The sequence below is a fragment of the Pogoniulus pusillus genome, chromosome 13, assembly GCF_015220805.1.
Source record: "Pogoniulus pusillus isolate bPogPus1 chromosome 13, bPogPus1.pri, whole genome shotgun sequence".
NCBI lineage: Eukaryota > Metazoa > Chordata > Aves > Piciformes > Lybiidae > Pogoniulus > Pogoniulus pusillus.
The window spans coordinates 31,355,947-31,369,495 of NC_087276.1; the positions used below are offsets into that span (position 1 = coordinate 31,355,947).

At 41.8% G+C, this 13,549-nt stretch overlaps 1 protein-coding gene across 1 annotated transcript in view; it reads left to right on the forward strand.

The window, feature by feature from the left end:
- SMG1 (SMG1 nonsense mediated mRNA decay associated PI3K related kinase) overlaps positions 1-13,549 on the forward strand; it is a 64,740-nt gene that overhangs the window by 16,409 nt on the left and 34,782 nt on the right. Inside the window, exons 4-19 of the mRNA XM_064153867.1 lie at positions 657-793; positions 1,851-1,909; positions 2,583-2,796; positions 3,583-3,708; positions 3,799-3,871; positions 4,531-4,628; positions 6,675-6,848; positions 7,863-8,087; positions 8,755-8,856; positions 9,296-9,565; positions 10,058-10,188; positions 10,835-10,996; positions 11,622-11,740; positions 12,442-12,529; positions 12,608-12,709; positions 13,162-13,302. Coding sequence (XP_064009937.1) covers positions 657-793; positions 1,851-1,909; positions 2,583-2,796; positions 3,583-3,708; positions 3,799-3,871; positions 4,531-4,628; positions 6,675-6,848; positions 7,863-8,087; positions 8,755-8,856; positions 9,296-9,565; positions 10,058-10,188; positions 10,835-10,996; positions 11,622-11,740; positions 12,442-12,529; positions 12,608-12,709; positions 13,162-13,302 — 2,221 coding nt within the window. The remainder of the gene's footprint in view (positions 1-656; positions 794-1,850; positions 1,910-2,582; positions 2,797-3,582; positions 3,709-3,798; positions 3,872-4,530; positions 4,629-6,674; positions 6,849-7,862; positions 8,088-8,754; positions 8,857-9,295; positions 9,566-10,057; positions 10,189-10,834; positions 10,997-11,621; positions 11,741-12,441; positions 12,530-12,607; positions 12,710-13,161; positions 13,303-13,549) is intronic.

Genomic DNA, 13,549 nt, shown 5'->3' on the forward strand with positions numbered 1-13,549 from the left:
ATACTGAGATGTTAACCAACATTTTTAGAGGACAGGAGAGGGAACTATTTTAGGGACCTTGCAAAGATCTTAGCAGCCAGTGCACCTCTGCATGCTGTGTGCTGTTGTTCCACAAGAGAGGAGGAGTAGATCTGTTTTTCTTTTAAAATCATAAGCTTCCTGTGTATCAGGACTACTTGTATGTGATTGTTCTTTTTGTGATAAAATGATAGAGACAGTTTTGTTTGTTGGTAGTTGCTTGAGCTCAGACCAGGTTCTTTGCTTCATGAAGCAACTTGCTCTTCCACAAGACTTCCTTTATTGTTTGTTGCATTATCTCTATGTATTCAGTCAGAACTCTCACTTCACTGCACTGTGCCACCTTTTTTTGGGTCCATTTATGTAGAAGACAGTGAAACCCAGGGGTTTGTGTACAAGTGGGACAGTTCTGCTTAGTTCCAGATGTGTCCTACCCAGGTGCTTGGCTGTCCACTTGAAATAATTCATTAGCCAATGTAGATTTTACATTTGATTTTCCTCATGTTAGCTTGGAAAAAACCCAGAATTATTTGTTGTTGATTTTTTTTCCTCAAACTGCCTTACTGAGCTAACAAATGCACCCTTCAGACAGTAGAGATGTTAGTGCTGAGAAGAAAAGCAGTGGTGGTGTTTTCCAGAGCGATCGTTGTCTTATTCTGACGAGTCTCGACTGTCAAATCTTCTTCGGAGGATTACTCGGGAAGACGACAGAGACCGAAGACTGGCTACTGTAAAGCAACTGAAAGAATTCATTCAGCAACCAGAAAACAAACTGGTTAGTTGGTTTCCCTTTTCCATAGCACTGGAGCCTTTCTCATTTTATAGAACTGTCATTTAAAACGCCAAGCATTGGATGTGTCCGTGAGGAATCCCTTGTTTATAAGGAGTTTCTTTCTGCAGCAGAGGAAGGTATTCCTGGATTGCGTTTCTAGCATTCAGGTCATATTTTATTACTGTGATTCTGTGATTTAAGTTCATTGCTGTCTCAGAACTGATTTAAATTGCTGATTGAATATCTAGCACAGTGGTGACAAACTTTGTGCTTGATAGTGATCAGAACTTGAAATGTTTGTCACTGAGGCCTTTCTTTCAGCTTCTTCCAGCTCACTGATGAAAACAAGATCAGATGGCAGGGGGTATCCATGATGTCAGGCTTTAAACAATATACTGGACCGTGTTTAACCTAGTAGCTCCTGCACTTCTTTACCTTACTAAGTCCAGTTTAACAGAGTTCTTTTTGTTACCAGGGTTGATATTTGCATGATCAGCAAAGTAATGAAGTAAAAGCCGTGTAGTGATTTATACCCTTTTGAAGAAAAGAGAAATATCCCCTTTTTTTCCTGGTTACCTTTTCTGAGAGGCAGTAGTTCATCAGTGTCTCATCCCTCAAGAGAACTCTATCTCTGTGAAAGGCAGGGTTGCCTAAGGAGAAATTGTAATAGTTCAGATTGTAGTAAATATTCTGATAAAGTTGATGATTCACATGAGACTAGCTCTTCAGTGGACACTCCTGATGAGCTGTATGGCAGGTCTTGCATTTGTGATGTGATGGTATCAGCAAGAACTAAACTTAGATGAAACCTTGATAGGAGGCTGCCGGTGTATTTTTGTGGCTACTGCAAATAAATATGGAATACAACATGTAGGATAATATTGCAGTATTGCTTAATATAGTTCCTGCTAGTCTGCAGTGCTCATGGAGAGCATAATAGCATTCTGTTAGCCAGTGGAATTGGCAGTGGTGTTCTCAGTGTGGGTGGAAACAGGCCCTAGTTTGCAGAAGCTACTGTGACGTTGTTATGCTTGTGCCTTTTATGCATCTTATATTACAGGTACTAGTTAAACAACTGGATAATATCCTGACTGCCATTCATGATGTACTCAATGAAAGGTAAGCTGGAGAAACAAAGCAGCTTGAAGATTTTTCAAGAGAGAAAATAATGACAGCGTTAGGTTTGGATTTCAATACAGCAGTGGAGTGAGGGGAAACAAGTTAATTCACTGAAGTTGCATGGGTGTAAGATTGCAGCAACAGCACAGAACTGGAGGAGATGCAGTATTCTCTTACCAACACGTTGACACCATGAGGCTGGCTAGAGTACACTTCACATGGGGAAAATTTGAATGCTCAAGTGTGACTTTTAGTTGCCAAGTAGTATGAAATCTGTCCAGCTATATTTTAATCATCTGGGTGAGTAGTGCACTACTGTGGTTGTCTCACTTGTGGATTCAACTTGAGTTCTTTACAACCTGATCTAATTCATTTACAACCAACTAAGAGTGTATGCAGAAGGAGCTCAGGTGTATGGGGGCTTTTTGGTGGTTAGTTCAGTCTTATTACCCAAATCCATGAGTGGTGTGCTCAGGATTCTCCAGTAGAACAGCTTATGCATTGCATACTTCAAGTTGACTTATACCATAGAATAAAATGGTATCTATTTTTATGTCATGGAGAAGCAGCTTCCTTCAAGCATAGATTTTGCTGCTGTAGAAAATGTTTTGTTTTGTTCATAGTTTCTTGTCTGGAGATTTCACATTTCTTTTTCACCTCCCTAAAAATACAGTAGCAAATTGCTTCAAGAACTGCGACAGGAAGGAGCATGCTGTCTTGGCCTTCTTTGTGCTTCTCTGAGCTATGAGGCTGAGAAGATCTTTAAATGGATTTTTAGCAAATTCAGCTCATCCACAAAAGAAGAAGTTAAACTTCTCTACTTGTGTGCAACCTACAAAGCACTAGAGACAGCAGGAGAAAAGAAAGCCTTTTCATCTTTAATGCAGGTGAGACCTCAAGGATTAGTAATGATTTTTTTCCAGTTCAATACTCGAATCAACCTTTTAAACTGGAGTGAATAAGTGCTGCCATGTTGACATAATAAGTAAATACAACTGAGAGGGAATTTTTTGACTGAGTGGGATTCTTTTGATTCTGATTAGATTAGAAAAGAATGTCAAGTCTTTGTAGAATGATGTATGTTTTGATGTAACTATTCGGTATCTATTGCTGATCCAAGAGGAGGAATCTCGTTGCGACCAAACGGAGGACTCGTATGGAATGGTACACAACACCCAACCTGTTGACTGATTGTGCTACCTTCTATTTACAATTTCTAGCTTGAATTGTAATTAGGTCTGAGAGGAAGTAGGATTGTGTGCAGACAAATCTGATACCCTGGCTCAAGCTCTAGGGTTCTACTAGTTTGTCTGTAAAGCAGCTATGTCCAGGTTTGTACTGCGATTTAATATCTGCAGAGCCAGAAAACTTCAGCGGGAGAAACAATAACTTAGAACAATTAATTGTTCTGTGACTAAAGAATTCAAGAAAGCAGTATCCCCAGGCCTTGGGTTTGCTGTATTTCAAACAAATGCCTGCTTGAAATTATCTTTTTTATGCAGTATATGTGATGCTCTTTCCATTTTTCCTTCTTGTAGGAAGACCACTGAGATTTTGTTCACCTAAAAGCAGTTTGTTAAAATGTGTTTAACTCTGAATCCATCTAATACCAGAACATTTTCACAGCTCTTTTAATGAATTGAAACATGTAGTGACTTGGCTTTGCTTTCTAGCTCGTGATGACCAGCCTGCAGTCCATTCTAGAAAATCTGGACACGCCAGAGTTACTCTGCAAATGTGTCAAGTGCATCCTTTTGGTGTCCCGATGCTACCCACACATTTTCAGCACCAATTTTAGGGTAAGATTCCTTCATCTTCTCTTTTTTCTCATGTGGCAATGTTGGTGCAACAAATTGGGTAATTAACTTGTATTCAAAATTGCTTTCCAGGACACAGTGGACATACTAGTTGGGTGGCACATAGATCACACTCAGAAACCTTCCTTGACACAGCAGGTGTCTGGTAAGTGTGGCCGAAGAGTCACTGTTGTAGTCTGCACTGGCTTGCAGATGAGGTGGGTTTGCTCCCAGGAGTCTGGTCCTGCTGACATGCAAGTTGATGTAAAAGGAAAATGAGTTTCTGGCTGTGTAGCAAGAGCCTTGGTTGTTAATTTTTTAGTGCATTTGCTGCTTTATGCTGTATCTGGATTAAAGGCTTGCTCTGTTCAGGCTGCATTTAAACATCAATTGTATTGTGTAACTTTTAAACAGTTTTTAGCTTTATAGACAGATAATTTCCCAGAGTATATGTTGGTGTCTTCTAGAAAATCTGTCATAAAGATACTCTTCTGACATTTAAGAAACTGGGAAACTTCTTCCTATGGCTATAGCAGTTACTAAGAGTTACTCAAGGCAAGTCTGTTAGGTTTCCAGTGTCCTAGCCCTGGACCCTGTCCTTGATGTTTCACTGCTGTGGGGCAAGACTTAACCTTCAAATGAATTTGTCAAGGGGAAAGAAGTGAGAAATTTAGATTTGGTTTAGAAACAACTCGTGTTGAAATTTTCATGCAGATGACTTTCTCTTACTGTAGGAACTTCAACCTCAACAATATGCAACTAAATTTAATTCTCACATATGTTGCTTTGTTCTCCTGTTTTGATTGCCCTGGTGTTGTAATGCAGGATGGCTGCAGAGCTTGGAACCCTTTTGGGTGGCTGATCTTACTTTCTCTACCACACTTTTGGGTCAGTTCTTAGAAGATATGGAAGCTTATGCTGAGGTAAATGACATTGTGAATTTCTTAACTGCACTGCTGTGATTCTTATGGATGTCATAGATTTGTAGAAAGTATTGTTGCTTTCCTAGGGAAAAGAAGATCAAATTACAGAGTATCCTTAAGGGATGTGCAATGAATGGCAGTTCTCCATGAATCCTCCCAAGCTGTTTGGGTAGCATCATAGCCAGGCTCTCAGCACTTAACCAACCAGCAACCAATGCTTGCATTTTAAAAAGCTGTACTGGGTACCTTCCACCTATGTTCTTCACAGAGAGAGTGATTGGCATTGGAATGGGCTGCCCAGGGAGGTGGTGGAGTTGCTGTCCCTCCCTGGAGGTGTTCAAGCAAACAAAGCCTGGCTGGGGCACTTAGTGCCATGGTCTGGTTGATTGGATAGGGCTGGGTGCCAAATTGGCCTGGATGAGCTTATAGGTCTCTTCCAACCTGGCTGATTCTATGATTCCACAGTATTTCATTGGTGTTTCCTCTATTTTGTCCAGATTCAGAGGTGTTGAAGTGGTGACTGTAGAAGGGAGAGGGATTCTTAGTGCTTCTTTAGATTATCAGCAAATCTTTCTTGTCTTCTTTTAAAAAGCAACTGATTGTATCCTGCAGGTAATAACGCAGCAGGAACTGACAGAAAACTGAAGTGTATTCATTTGATGTATTCTGTTTTGACTTTGTAACTTTTGCTTTGTTAACAGGGCAGGGAGTTTATCTGACACTCCTTAAAGGAAGAGCTTTTGGGCTTGGGGAGGATGTGTTGTCTTGTTCTTGAGGACCATGTGCTCATGTGTATATATACTATATTATATAGAGACTACACTGTATCTTCGTGGAGACCTTATAGTGGCCTGCCAGTATCTGAAGGGGGCCTACAGGAAAGCTGGGGAGGGACTATTGACAAGGTCTGGCAATGACAGGATGAGGAGGAATGGGTTTGAACTGGCAGAGAAGAGATTCAAACTGGATGTTAGGAAAGGGTTGTTTGCAGTGAGGGTGGTGAGACACTGGCACAGGTTACTCAGGGAGGTTCAAGGCCAGATTGGATGATGCCTTGAGCAACCTGTTGTAGTGGGAGGTGTCCCTGCCTCTGGCGGGGGGTTGGAGCTGGCTGAGCTTTGAGGTCCCTTCCAACCTAAACCATTCTGTGGTTAACAAGCAGATGCTATGGGTCAAACAGTACCTCTAGCAGCATAATCTGCTTCACCCAAAGCAGAATAAGTCATTAGATTTTCTTAGTGTACTTCTGTGAAGACCAAGGCTTCTGATGGTCCAGCTTTGAGTTAGGTTGCCTAAAAGCTCTGTGGAGCCTGTGCTGCTGTGGCTGCAGGCACAGGGTTATTGCTTGGTGCTGTGAGTCGCTGCTTATCAGCTGGCTGCTGCACTGGACAATGTGCGTGTTCTTAGGCACGGCAGAGTCCTGAGATAACCTGGGTGAGCTTCAGCTGTGGAGGAGGTGGTTCCAGCGAGTATGGCTTTATCTTACAGTGGAATAGACCAAAGCTATATCTATACTAATGAAAGCAGCACTTCTGGGAATGTTCCCAGGCACTGGTGCCAGCTGGCAGGAATTAGCCTGGTAGTAAACTCATGATCTCCAGGTCAAGTTAGCTGTATGTAAACAGTGTAATGGAAATGGTCAAATGAATATCCTGACTCCAATTTGTGGATGGGAGTTGTCTGGGAGAGTGGTGAAGGTGTGCAGACAGCTGTTGTAACAGTGCAGCAGCATGGGCAGTCATGTTCTGGGGCCGGGAACGTCACAAGCCTCTGTTTTCAGTTACAAGGTACAGTCAGAGTAATCTGTTTGAATGGCTGAACTGAGTGACATATCATTACTGCTCTGTGACTTGCTAGGCATCATTGTGTGCCCATCCCATCTTCCTACGTGTGTGCCCTTAGAGGTAGTAGATAGCTATGACTGGGTGGTGTCTGTATGTCTGGAAATAGATGACAATAGTATTGTCAGGCTGATATTTTGATCTTTTATCCTCATGTTATAACTGTTAATGATGTGTGCTGATCTCTAAAACCTCTCTGCTGCAGGACCTCAGCCATGTGGCTTCTGGGGAGTCTGTAGATGAAGATATTCCTCCTCCTTCAGTATCACTACCTAAACTGGCTGCACTTCTTCGGGTTTTCAGTACTGTGGTGAGAAGTATTGGGGAGCGCTTCAGCCCGATTCGAGGACCACCAATTACAGAGGCATATGTAACTGATGTAAGAAGTCAGGGGCTTCTTCCTCCTCTTCTTTGCAGCTGATGTGCTCTATCACTATGTAACAGTGCTAGTTCCTGCTGGCTTTGTTTAGGCTGTGTGGATTTTCCACTTTGAGCAAATGCATTGTCTTGATGAAACAGCCTACAAGAATTGTATGGAATGTTAAGGTGTGGATCGTCGTAGTGGCACGTGGGCATCGGGGACAGCAGAAAGTCTGGGGGGGTGGCATTTCAGTTTCAATCAGCTAGATTTATGATTGTGTTATCTGTCTTTGTGACCATAATGTTAGCTTTTATTCAGATTGCTCTGATGGTTTAAAAACTGAATTCAGATGATGAGTTTAATGTTGTAAGGGGTAGGGTTTTTTTATCCATGCTTAAATTGTATCTATTAAATCTCATAGTGAAATCCTTAGGTTCTAAAGTGTAGTACAGGGTGGTGTAAACTCAGCCTATGATGTGGTCTTTAAGTAACAGCAGCTGTAGAGGATGTGAATGACTTTTTAAAAAAGAGTTAAAAAACCAACCTGCAGTCAGAATCTCCTTGTGTGAGCTGCACGAGTGGAACCGATGCCCTTGCAGAGTTCTGTGAGGGACAAAAGGAAGCTAAGTGTATGGATTTCTCAATTAAAGCTAAGACAGTTGTGTAACTTGTATCTTCATCTGAGGAGGATTCTTGGGACAAAAGCTCAAGGAGAGAAAACCAGGCTTGTCTTTTACAGTAGTTCTGGTGACATCAGTTGGAGCTGAACAGAATTCTGCATAATGAAGTTAGTTTTTTGAGATCTTTGCAGGTGTTTAACTGAGAAGGAAAGCAGGCAGTTGAAATTGTTTTCTTGTACTTCCAAGATGTGATGCCATGATGTGCATTAATCAAAATATTCTGTTGACAGAGTTTACCAAGCTGCGAATAGGTAGTGGAAGAGGCTATTAAATAGCTGTGAACCTTGCAGAGCTGTATGAAGCCCTTGTCTCTCTGACGTGCTTTAACTTGGATGTGTTTTGGATTTGGCAGGTTCTGTACAGAGTAATGAGATGTGTGACTGCAGCAAACCAAGTATTCTTTTCTGAAGCTGTGCTCACAGCTGCCAACGAGTGTGCTGGTGTTCTGCTTGGCAGCTTGGACCCCAGTATGACCATACACTGTGACATGGTCATCACCTATGGATTAGATCAGATGGAAAACTGTCAGACCTGTGGCACTGATTATATCATTTCAGTCCTGAATCTACTGACCCTGGTTTGTACATATTTTACTACTGCTGGTGCTGCATTGGAAGATACTATTTTCTGAGCAACCTTGCTTCGTGTGTGCATTAGATAAATGTTTAAAGCTCTTCTCTCTGGGCCATAAGCAAAAGATTCCTCTCCTAAATGCTTGTCTTCCTTTCTGTGAAGCTTACAATGCCTGCTTGTTACTGCATTTGGCTTGTCGATAAAGTGCCATCTAGATTTAGCTTGAGTGTTCATGTTGTGGGTTTGGCTAGTGGTTTCTCTGTCGGTGTCCCTTCTGTCTTACTTGTTAGAGGATGCCCTACTCTGGCCTCTGCAGTTGATAACACCACCTGATGGGTTTCAGGATCTTAGTACTTAATTTTTTTTACTGTGCCATGACCTAGGAAATTCTATAGAAGACAACTCTTAATGTACAGACCACAAACTGTTAAACCAGCATCTGTCTAAATTAATCATGTGACATTTTTGGCTCAGCTGTGGTGTTAAAGCCTTGAAAAAAGCTAATTCTCTGTGACTTTGGGAAAGCAAACACGAAATACTTTCCTTACTTGGAAGCTGTTTTGCCTAGATACAGTGTATGCAAGCCAGAAGAGTAATGTTTTAATAACCTCTTCTAATAGAAATCAATCCAAGAGGTTACAGATGTTTATCATTTTGTGCTTTATCCCCAGATTGTTGAACAGATAAATACCAAGCTGCCATCTTCATTTGTAGAGAAACTGTTTATACCAGAGTCTAAACTACTCGTTCTTCGTTATCATAAGGAGAAAGAGGTAAGAGGGAGTGAGTTCTGTGGGGGTGTTACAAAAGCCTTTGTGTATTTCCTACAGTATATTTATTGAGCTGTAAAACTTAGTTCACCTTAAATACGTTTATCTAATTGCACATGTGGGAAACCTCTGCAAAGGCAGATGTGGCTGGTTTTTGGTTTGGTCATTTAGATTTGCTAAGGCCTTGCTAAGTTGTTCATCACTCCAGAAGAAGCCCTTAGCTGGTGTTGGTTTCATACTCGGTGTGCTTTGTGGGTGATGCAGAAAGTAAGTGCTAGATGGAGTAAGTGAGCAGTACTTACCTGTCTTCAGTTTCCTGTAGCTGTGTGTGTCAGACTTGGTTATTCAGAGGGAATGTGAGGCAGGATGTTAATTCTGTGTGGGTGATTAGTACATGTTATGATTTCATATTTGACAACTGTGACTATTTTATGTTCTCAAGGTGGTTGCAGCAGCTCAAGGTGTATACCAAGCTGTACTGAGCCTGAAGAACATTCCTGTGCTGGAGACTGCTTACAAGTTGATCCTAGGAGAAATGACCTGTGGTCTAAATAGTCTTCTCCGTAGTTTACATCTTCCAGAAGCCTGTTCTGAAATCCAGCATGAGTCCTTCAAGAAGCGTATATTCAGTGTAGATAATGCAAAGTTTGTTGTTATATTTGACCTCAGTGCTCTAAGTACTATTGGGAATGCTAAGAACTCATTAATTGGGGTAAGAACTCTACAGATAACATTTGTGCACTAAGTGTAAAACTGTATGAAATATGTTAAGGGGAAGAGTGGTATTTCAGGAGTAGCATCCACAAGCCTGATTCAAACAGCCACATTGGTTTCTTACCTTTGGTATAGAAAACCTCCCAGAAATCAGGGTGAGTGGGATGCACCTCTAGCTGATGGATAATGAAAAGCAATTTCTAGGGAACAGCAGCTTGTAAAGGTTATTCTAAGGTTGCTACAGTAAAGCTTTATGAAAATCAAGACAGATAAAAGCAGCTTTAGTGTGACCTCTGGCAGGATGTCAGCCAGGTGAAAACACTTGCTCCACATCTTTTAGCAGGCTGCTTAAAAAGAGGAAAGAAAATAGTTCGAGTTAAGGTCAGAAAATTGAATAGAGTTAAATTATTTGCCTTGGGAAGAAGGAAACCACAGTAATAGTATGGAAATGACACTTAGATGCTGTTTATTCTGTTTCCTTGCTGTACAGATGTGGGCCCTTTCACCGACTGTGTTTGCACTGCTGAGTAAGAACCTGATGATTGTTCACGGTGACATAGCAGTCCATTTCCCTGCTGTCCAGTATGCAGTGCTCTATACCTTATATTCACACTGCTCCAGGTATGAAGGTCAATAATTTGTTAGTGTTTAAGAGTGCTAGGATGGACTGATCTGACCAGAACACATTTATTGAAGTCGAACAGGTTGTTATAATTAAGCTTTTCTCCAACCTTGTCTAAGCAGTTTTTGTTTTGATGTATCTCAGCCAAGAGAGCATATCCTAGCTTAAAACTTGGTGGTTTATTCAAAGGCAGATTAGAGGTCTCCTGTTTGAGTAGCGATAACTGAAGGAGAGCTCTACTGAAAGTAAATAAGGGAAGATTATTAGCTGTTTTGCTCACTGAGGTCTAGGAGAGGTAGCGAAATGTAAGCAGGTTTAAACACATTTTGGGCCTTGTTAGTACAAACCCTCATCACTCTGCCTTTCTTGGGTGTTGTGACTTTCCCACCAAGGATACCAGCCGCAGCTGAAACCAGGTTACTGTGCAGCATGGAATGACGTGAACGTGTAGCTTTGCTCTCTAAGGTTGAGGATCAGAACAGCTGGATTTTGATGTAACGTGGTTGTGCGTTGGGTGTGCATTTCCTTTGCTGCTGGGGTTTTGTTTGGTGGTGGTTGCTACTTTATCCCTCTCCTGCATGCTTTACAGAAGCATCCCTAATCTTGGTGGGGGTTTATTTTTTCTGTTTTTCTTTGCCTTTTCAGACATGACCATTTCATATCCAGTAGTCTCAGTTCATCCTCTCCCTCTTTGTTTGACGGAGCAGTTATAAGTACTGTAACCACTGCCACAAAAAAGCATTTTTCAATCATACTAAACCTTTTGGGGCTACTGCTTAAGAAGGATAACATCACTCAAGATACCAGGTAACTAACATTTTCCTATGAATCTGGAGACTCTTTGTTTCCAGTAGAGTGCCTTCATTCAGAAGCCAGGATCATTTTCATCTGTGAAACTCGGGGTAAATTTGCCCAGTCAGGTGTTTGGCTTTGTGAAATGTCAGTTGTGAATTAGCTGTGGAAAAAGTAGCTGCTTGTTTTCAGGAGTGATAACAAGAGATTCCATCTTAACTTGAGGGAAAAACTTCTGTACCGTGAGGCTGATAGAGCCCTGGAACAGGCTGCTCAGAGAGGCTGTGGAGTCTCTTTATCTGGAGGCTTTCAAAACCCACCTGGATGCATTCCTGTGTGATCCTGCTCTGGCAGATGGGTTGGACTCGATCTCTGGAGGTCCCTTCCAACCCCTAGCATTCTGTGATTCTGTAAACTGAAATCTATATGGTAAAAGTGGAGTTAGCAAACTTTACTGGAAAAAAATGTTTGCTCACTGCAGAGTACCTTTGACATTAGCTACCCTGTTCGCTGGGGACGTCTCACGTGTTACAAAACCTGTTTGAAAAATGAAGTTACAGAACCACATCGGGTCGTTGAAGCTCTAGTGAAAGCTGTCTTTCTGCAGCTGTCAGTAGTGACTAACACTTGTTTTTTGAAGGAAACTCCTTATGACCTGGGCTTTGGAAGTGGCTGTCCTGATGAAGAAGTCAGAAACATACGCACCGTTGTTTTCTCTCCCTTCGTTTCATAAGTTTTGCAAAGGACTCCTAGCAAACAGTAAGACACAACTCACTTGTTGCCTGCCTTTCACGTGGCATAACTGAGTACATAACCTTGCCATATACCACTGACAGCCAAAACTGTACTTGTTTTATTGACTCTTCAGGGGTGCTTTGGGATTGTCTTGCTCAGTAATGTGCCCTCTTAGACTTTTTCTCCAGTACATCCCTACCCATTACTTACGCAAACAGGTAATGTGCTTCACGTTTGTGGTTGTGCAGTGGATCTACCCAAAACGTCAGTGATGTGCCAAATCTTACTTGTAAGGTTGAGTTTTGTTTTGTTGTAACCCTTCCATAATGTGCTGTATTGTTTTGGATTGCAGGAGCTGGCAATAGAAAGATGAGAACGAACGGTTTCAGTAGCACAGCATTAGCAAGAGCAGTAAATTCCCAGGGCCAGGGATTACTGACTTCAGTTTTTTCTTACTGAACAATACATGTTGTGTATAACGCCAGTGTAGGGAGATCATATGGAGATTCAGCTACCAGGAAAGGCCCATAAGTAACATGTAGCATGGGTGATTCTCTGTCACTAAGCATTTACTTGCTATAGTAAAACCAGTCAGACAAATATCGCTTAAAGCCTGGCATCTCCTGCCAGCTATGCCACGAAAGTGTCTGTAGATACTCTCCCATAAACGATCTAGTTCTAGCAAGAATAACTTTCTTTTTTCCCCTTTTATCTCCTCTGTTCAGCCCTTCTGGAAGATGTGAACATTTGTCTTCAAGCATGTAGTAGCCTCCATGCCCTCTCCTCCTCCCTCCCCGATGACCTTTTACAAAGGTACTCGCCCAGGATTCTGTCTGTTGCTGGCATCGTGCCCTCGATGGAAAGGTGACCCCTGTTTTCCTTTGTGCGCAGGTGTGTCGATGTGTGTCGTGTTCAGCTAGTGCACAGTGGTGCTCGTGTCAGGCAAACCTTTGGAAAGCTGCTGAAGTCAATTCCTTTAGATGTTGTGTTGAGGTAAGTTGCTCACATTAACTTCAGTGCAGCACATCAGGGAGCACTTTCATTCTTCTGCAGTGATGCTTGTTGAAAATGAATGCCGGATGATTGTCATCAGACTGTCTTGACTTAGAATCAAACAGCACGCAGTGTCTTGCTATCCTGTCTGCTTCATTACCAGTTTAAGGACAGTGGGTAGTACAAAAAGTAAATAAATCATAATTATAGTTGCTGCACTGCCTGAAAGGAGGACGAATACCTGTAAGATCTGCGTTCTCCAGTGTGTCAGTATCACTGTGTCCTGCTATTTGTCTCTGAGACCTGAACTCTTAATGCACTTTGTCTTGGTACCAGAGAGTATGCTTGTTTCCAGTTGTTGCATCTACTATATATGTGTGTAACTTTTTTGCCCATGTGCTGCAGTACCTCATAGCATGGGTTGTGTTGTTTTCCCCTCCCTCTTCCCACAGTAACCGTACCCACACAGAAATACAAGAAATCTCTTTGGCCATAAGAAGTCATATGAGCAAAGCTCCAACTAATACATTCCACCCACAGGACTTCTCTGATGTCATCAGTTTCATTTTGTATGGAAACTCTCACCGAACTGGGTAAGAACTTCTCTGAAAACTAATGCCCAGGGGTGTGGAGTTTTAGAGTAGATCATAGCATCCTAGGGTGGCTTAGGTTGGAAGGGACCTCAGAGATCGATTGCAAGGTGTGGTTAGTTTAAAACTTGTAATTAGCTTTACAAAGTGCTTTACCTTCAGCCTCTTCTCTTTCTTTACAGTTGCACTGAAGTATTCATAAATCTCTTCAAATTCACATCTTTCTGTATATTTGTCTGTGTACATTGCT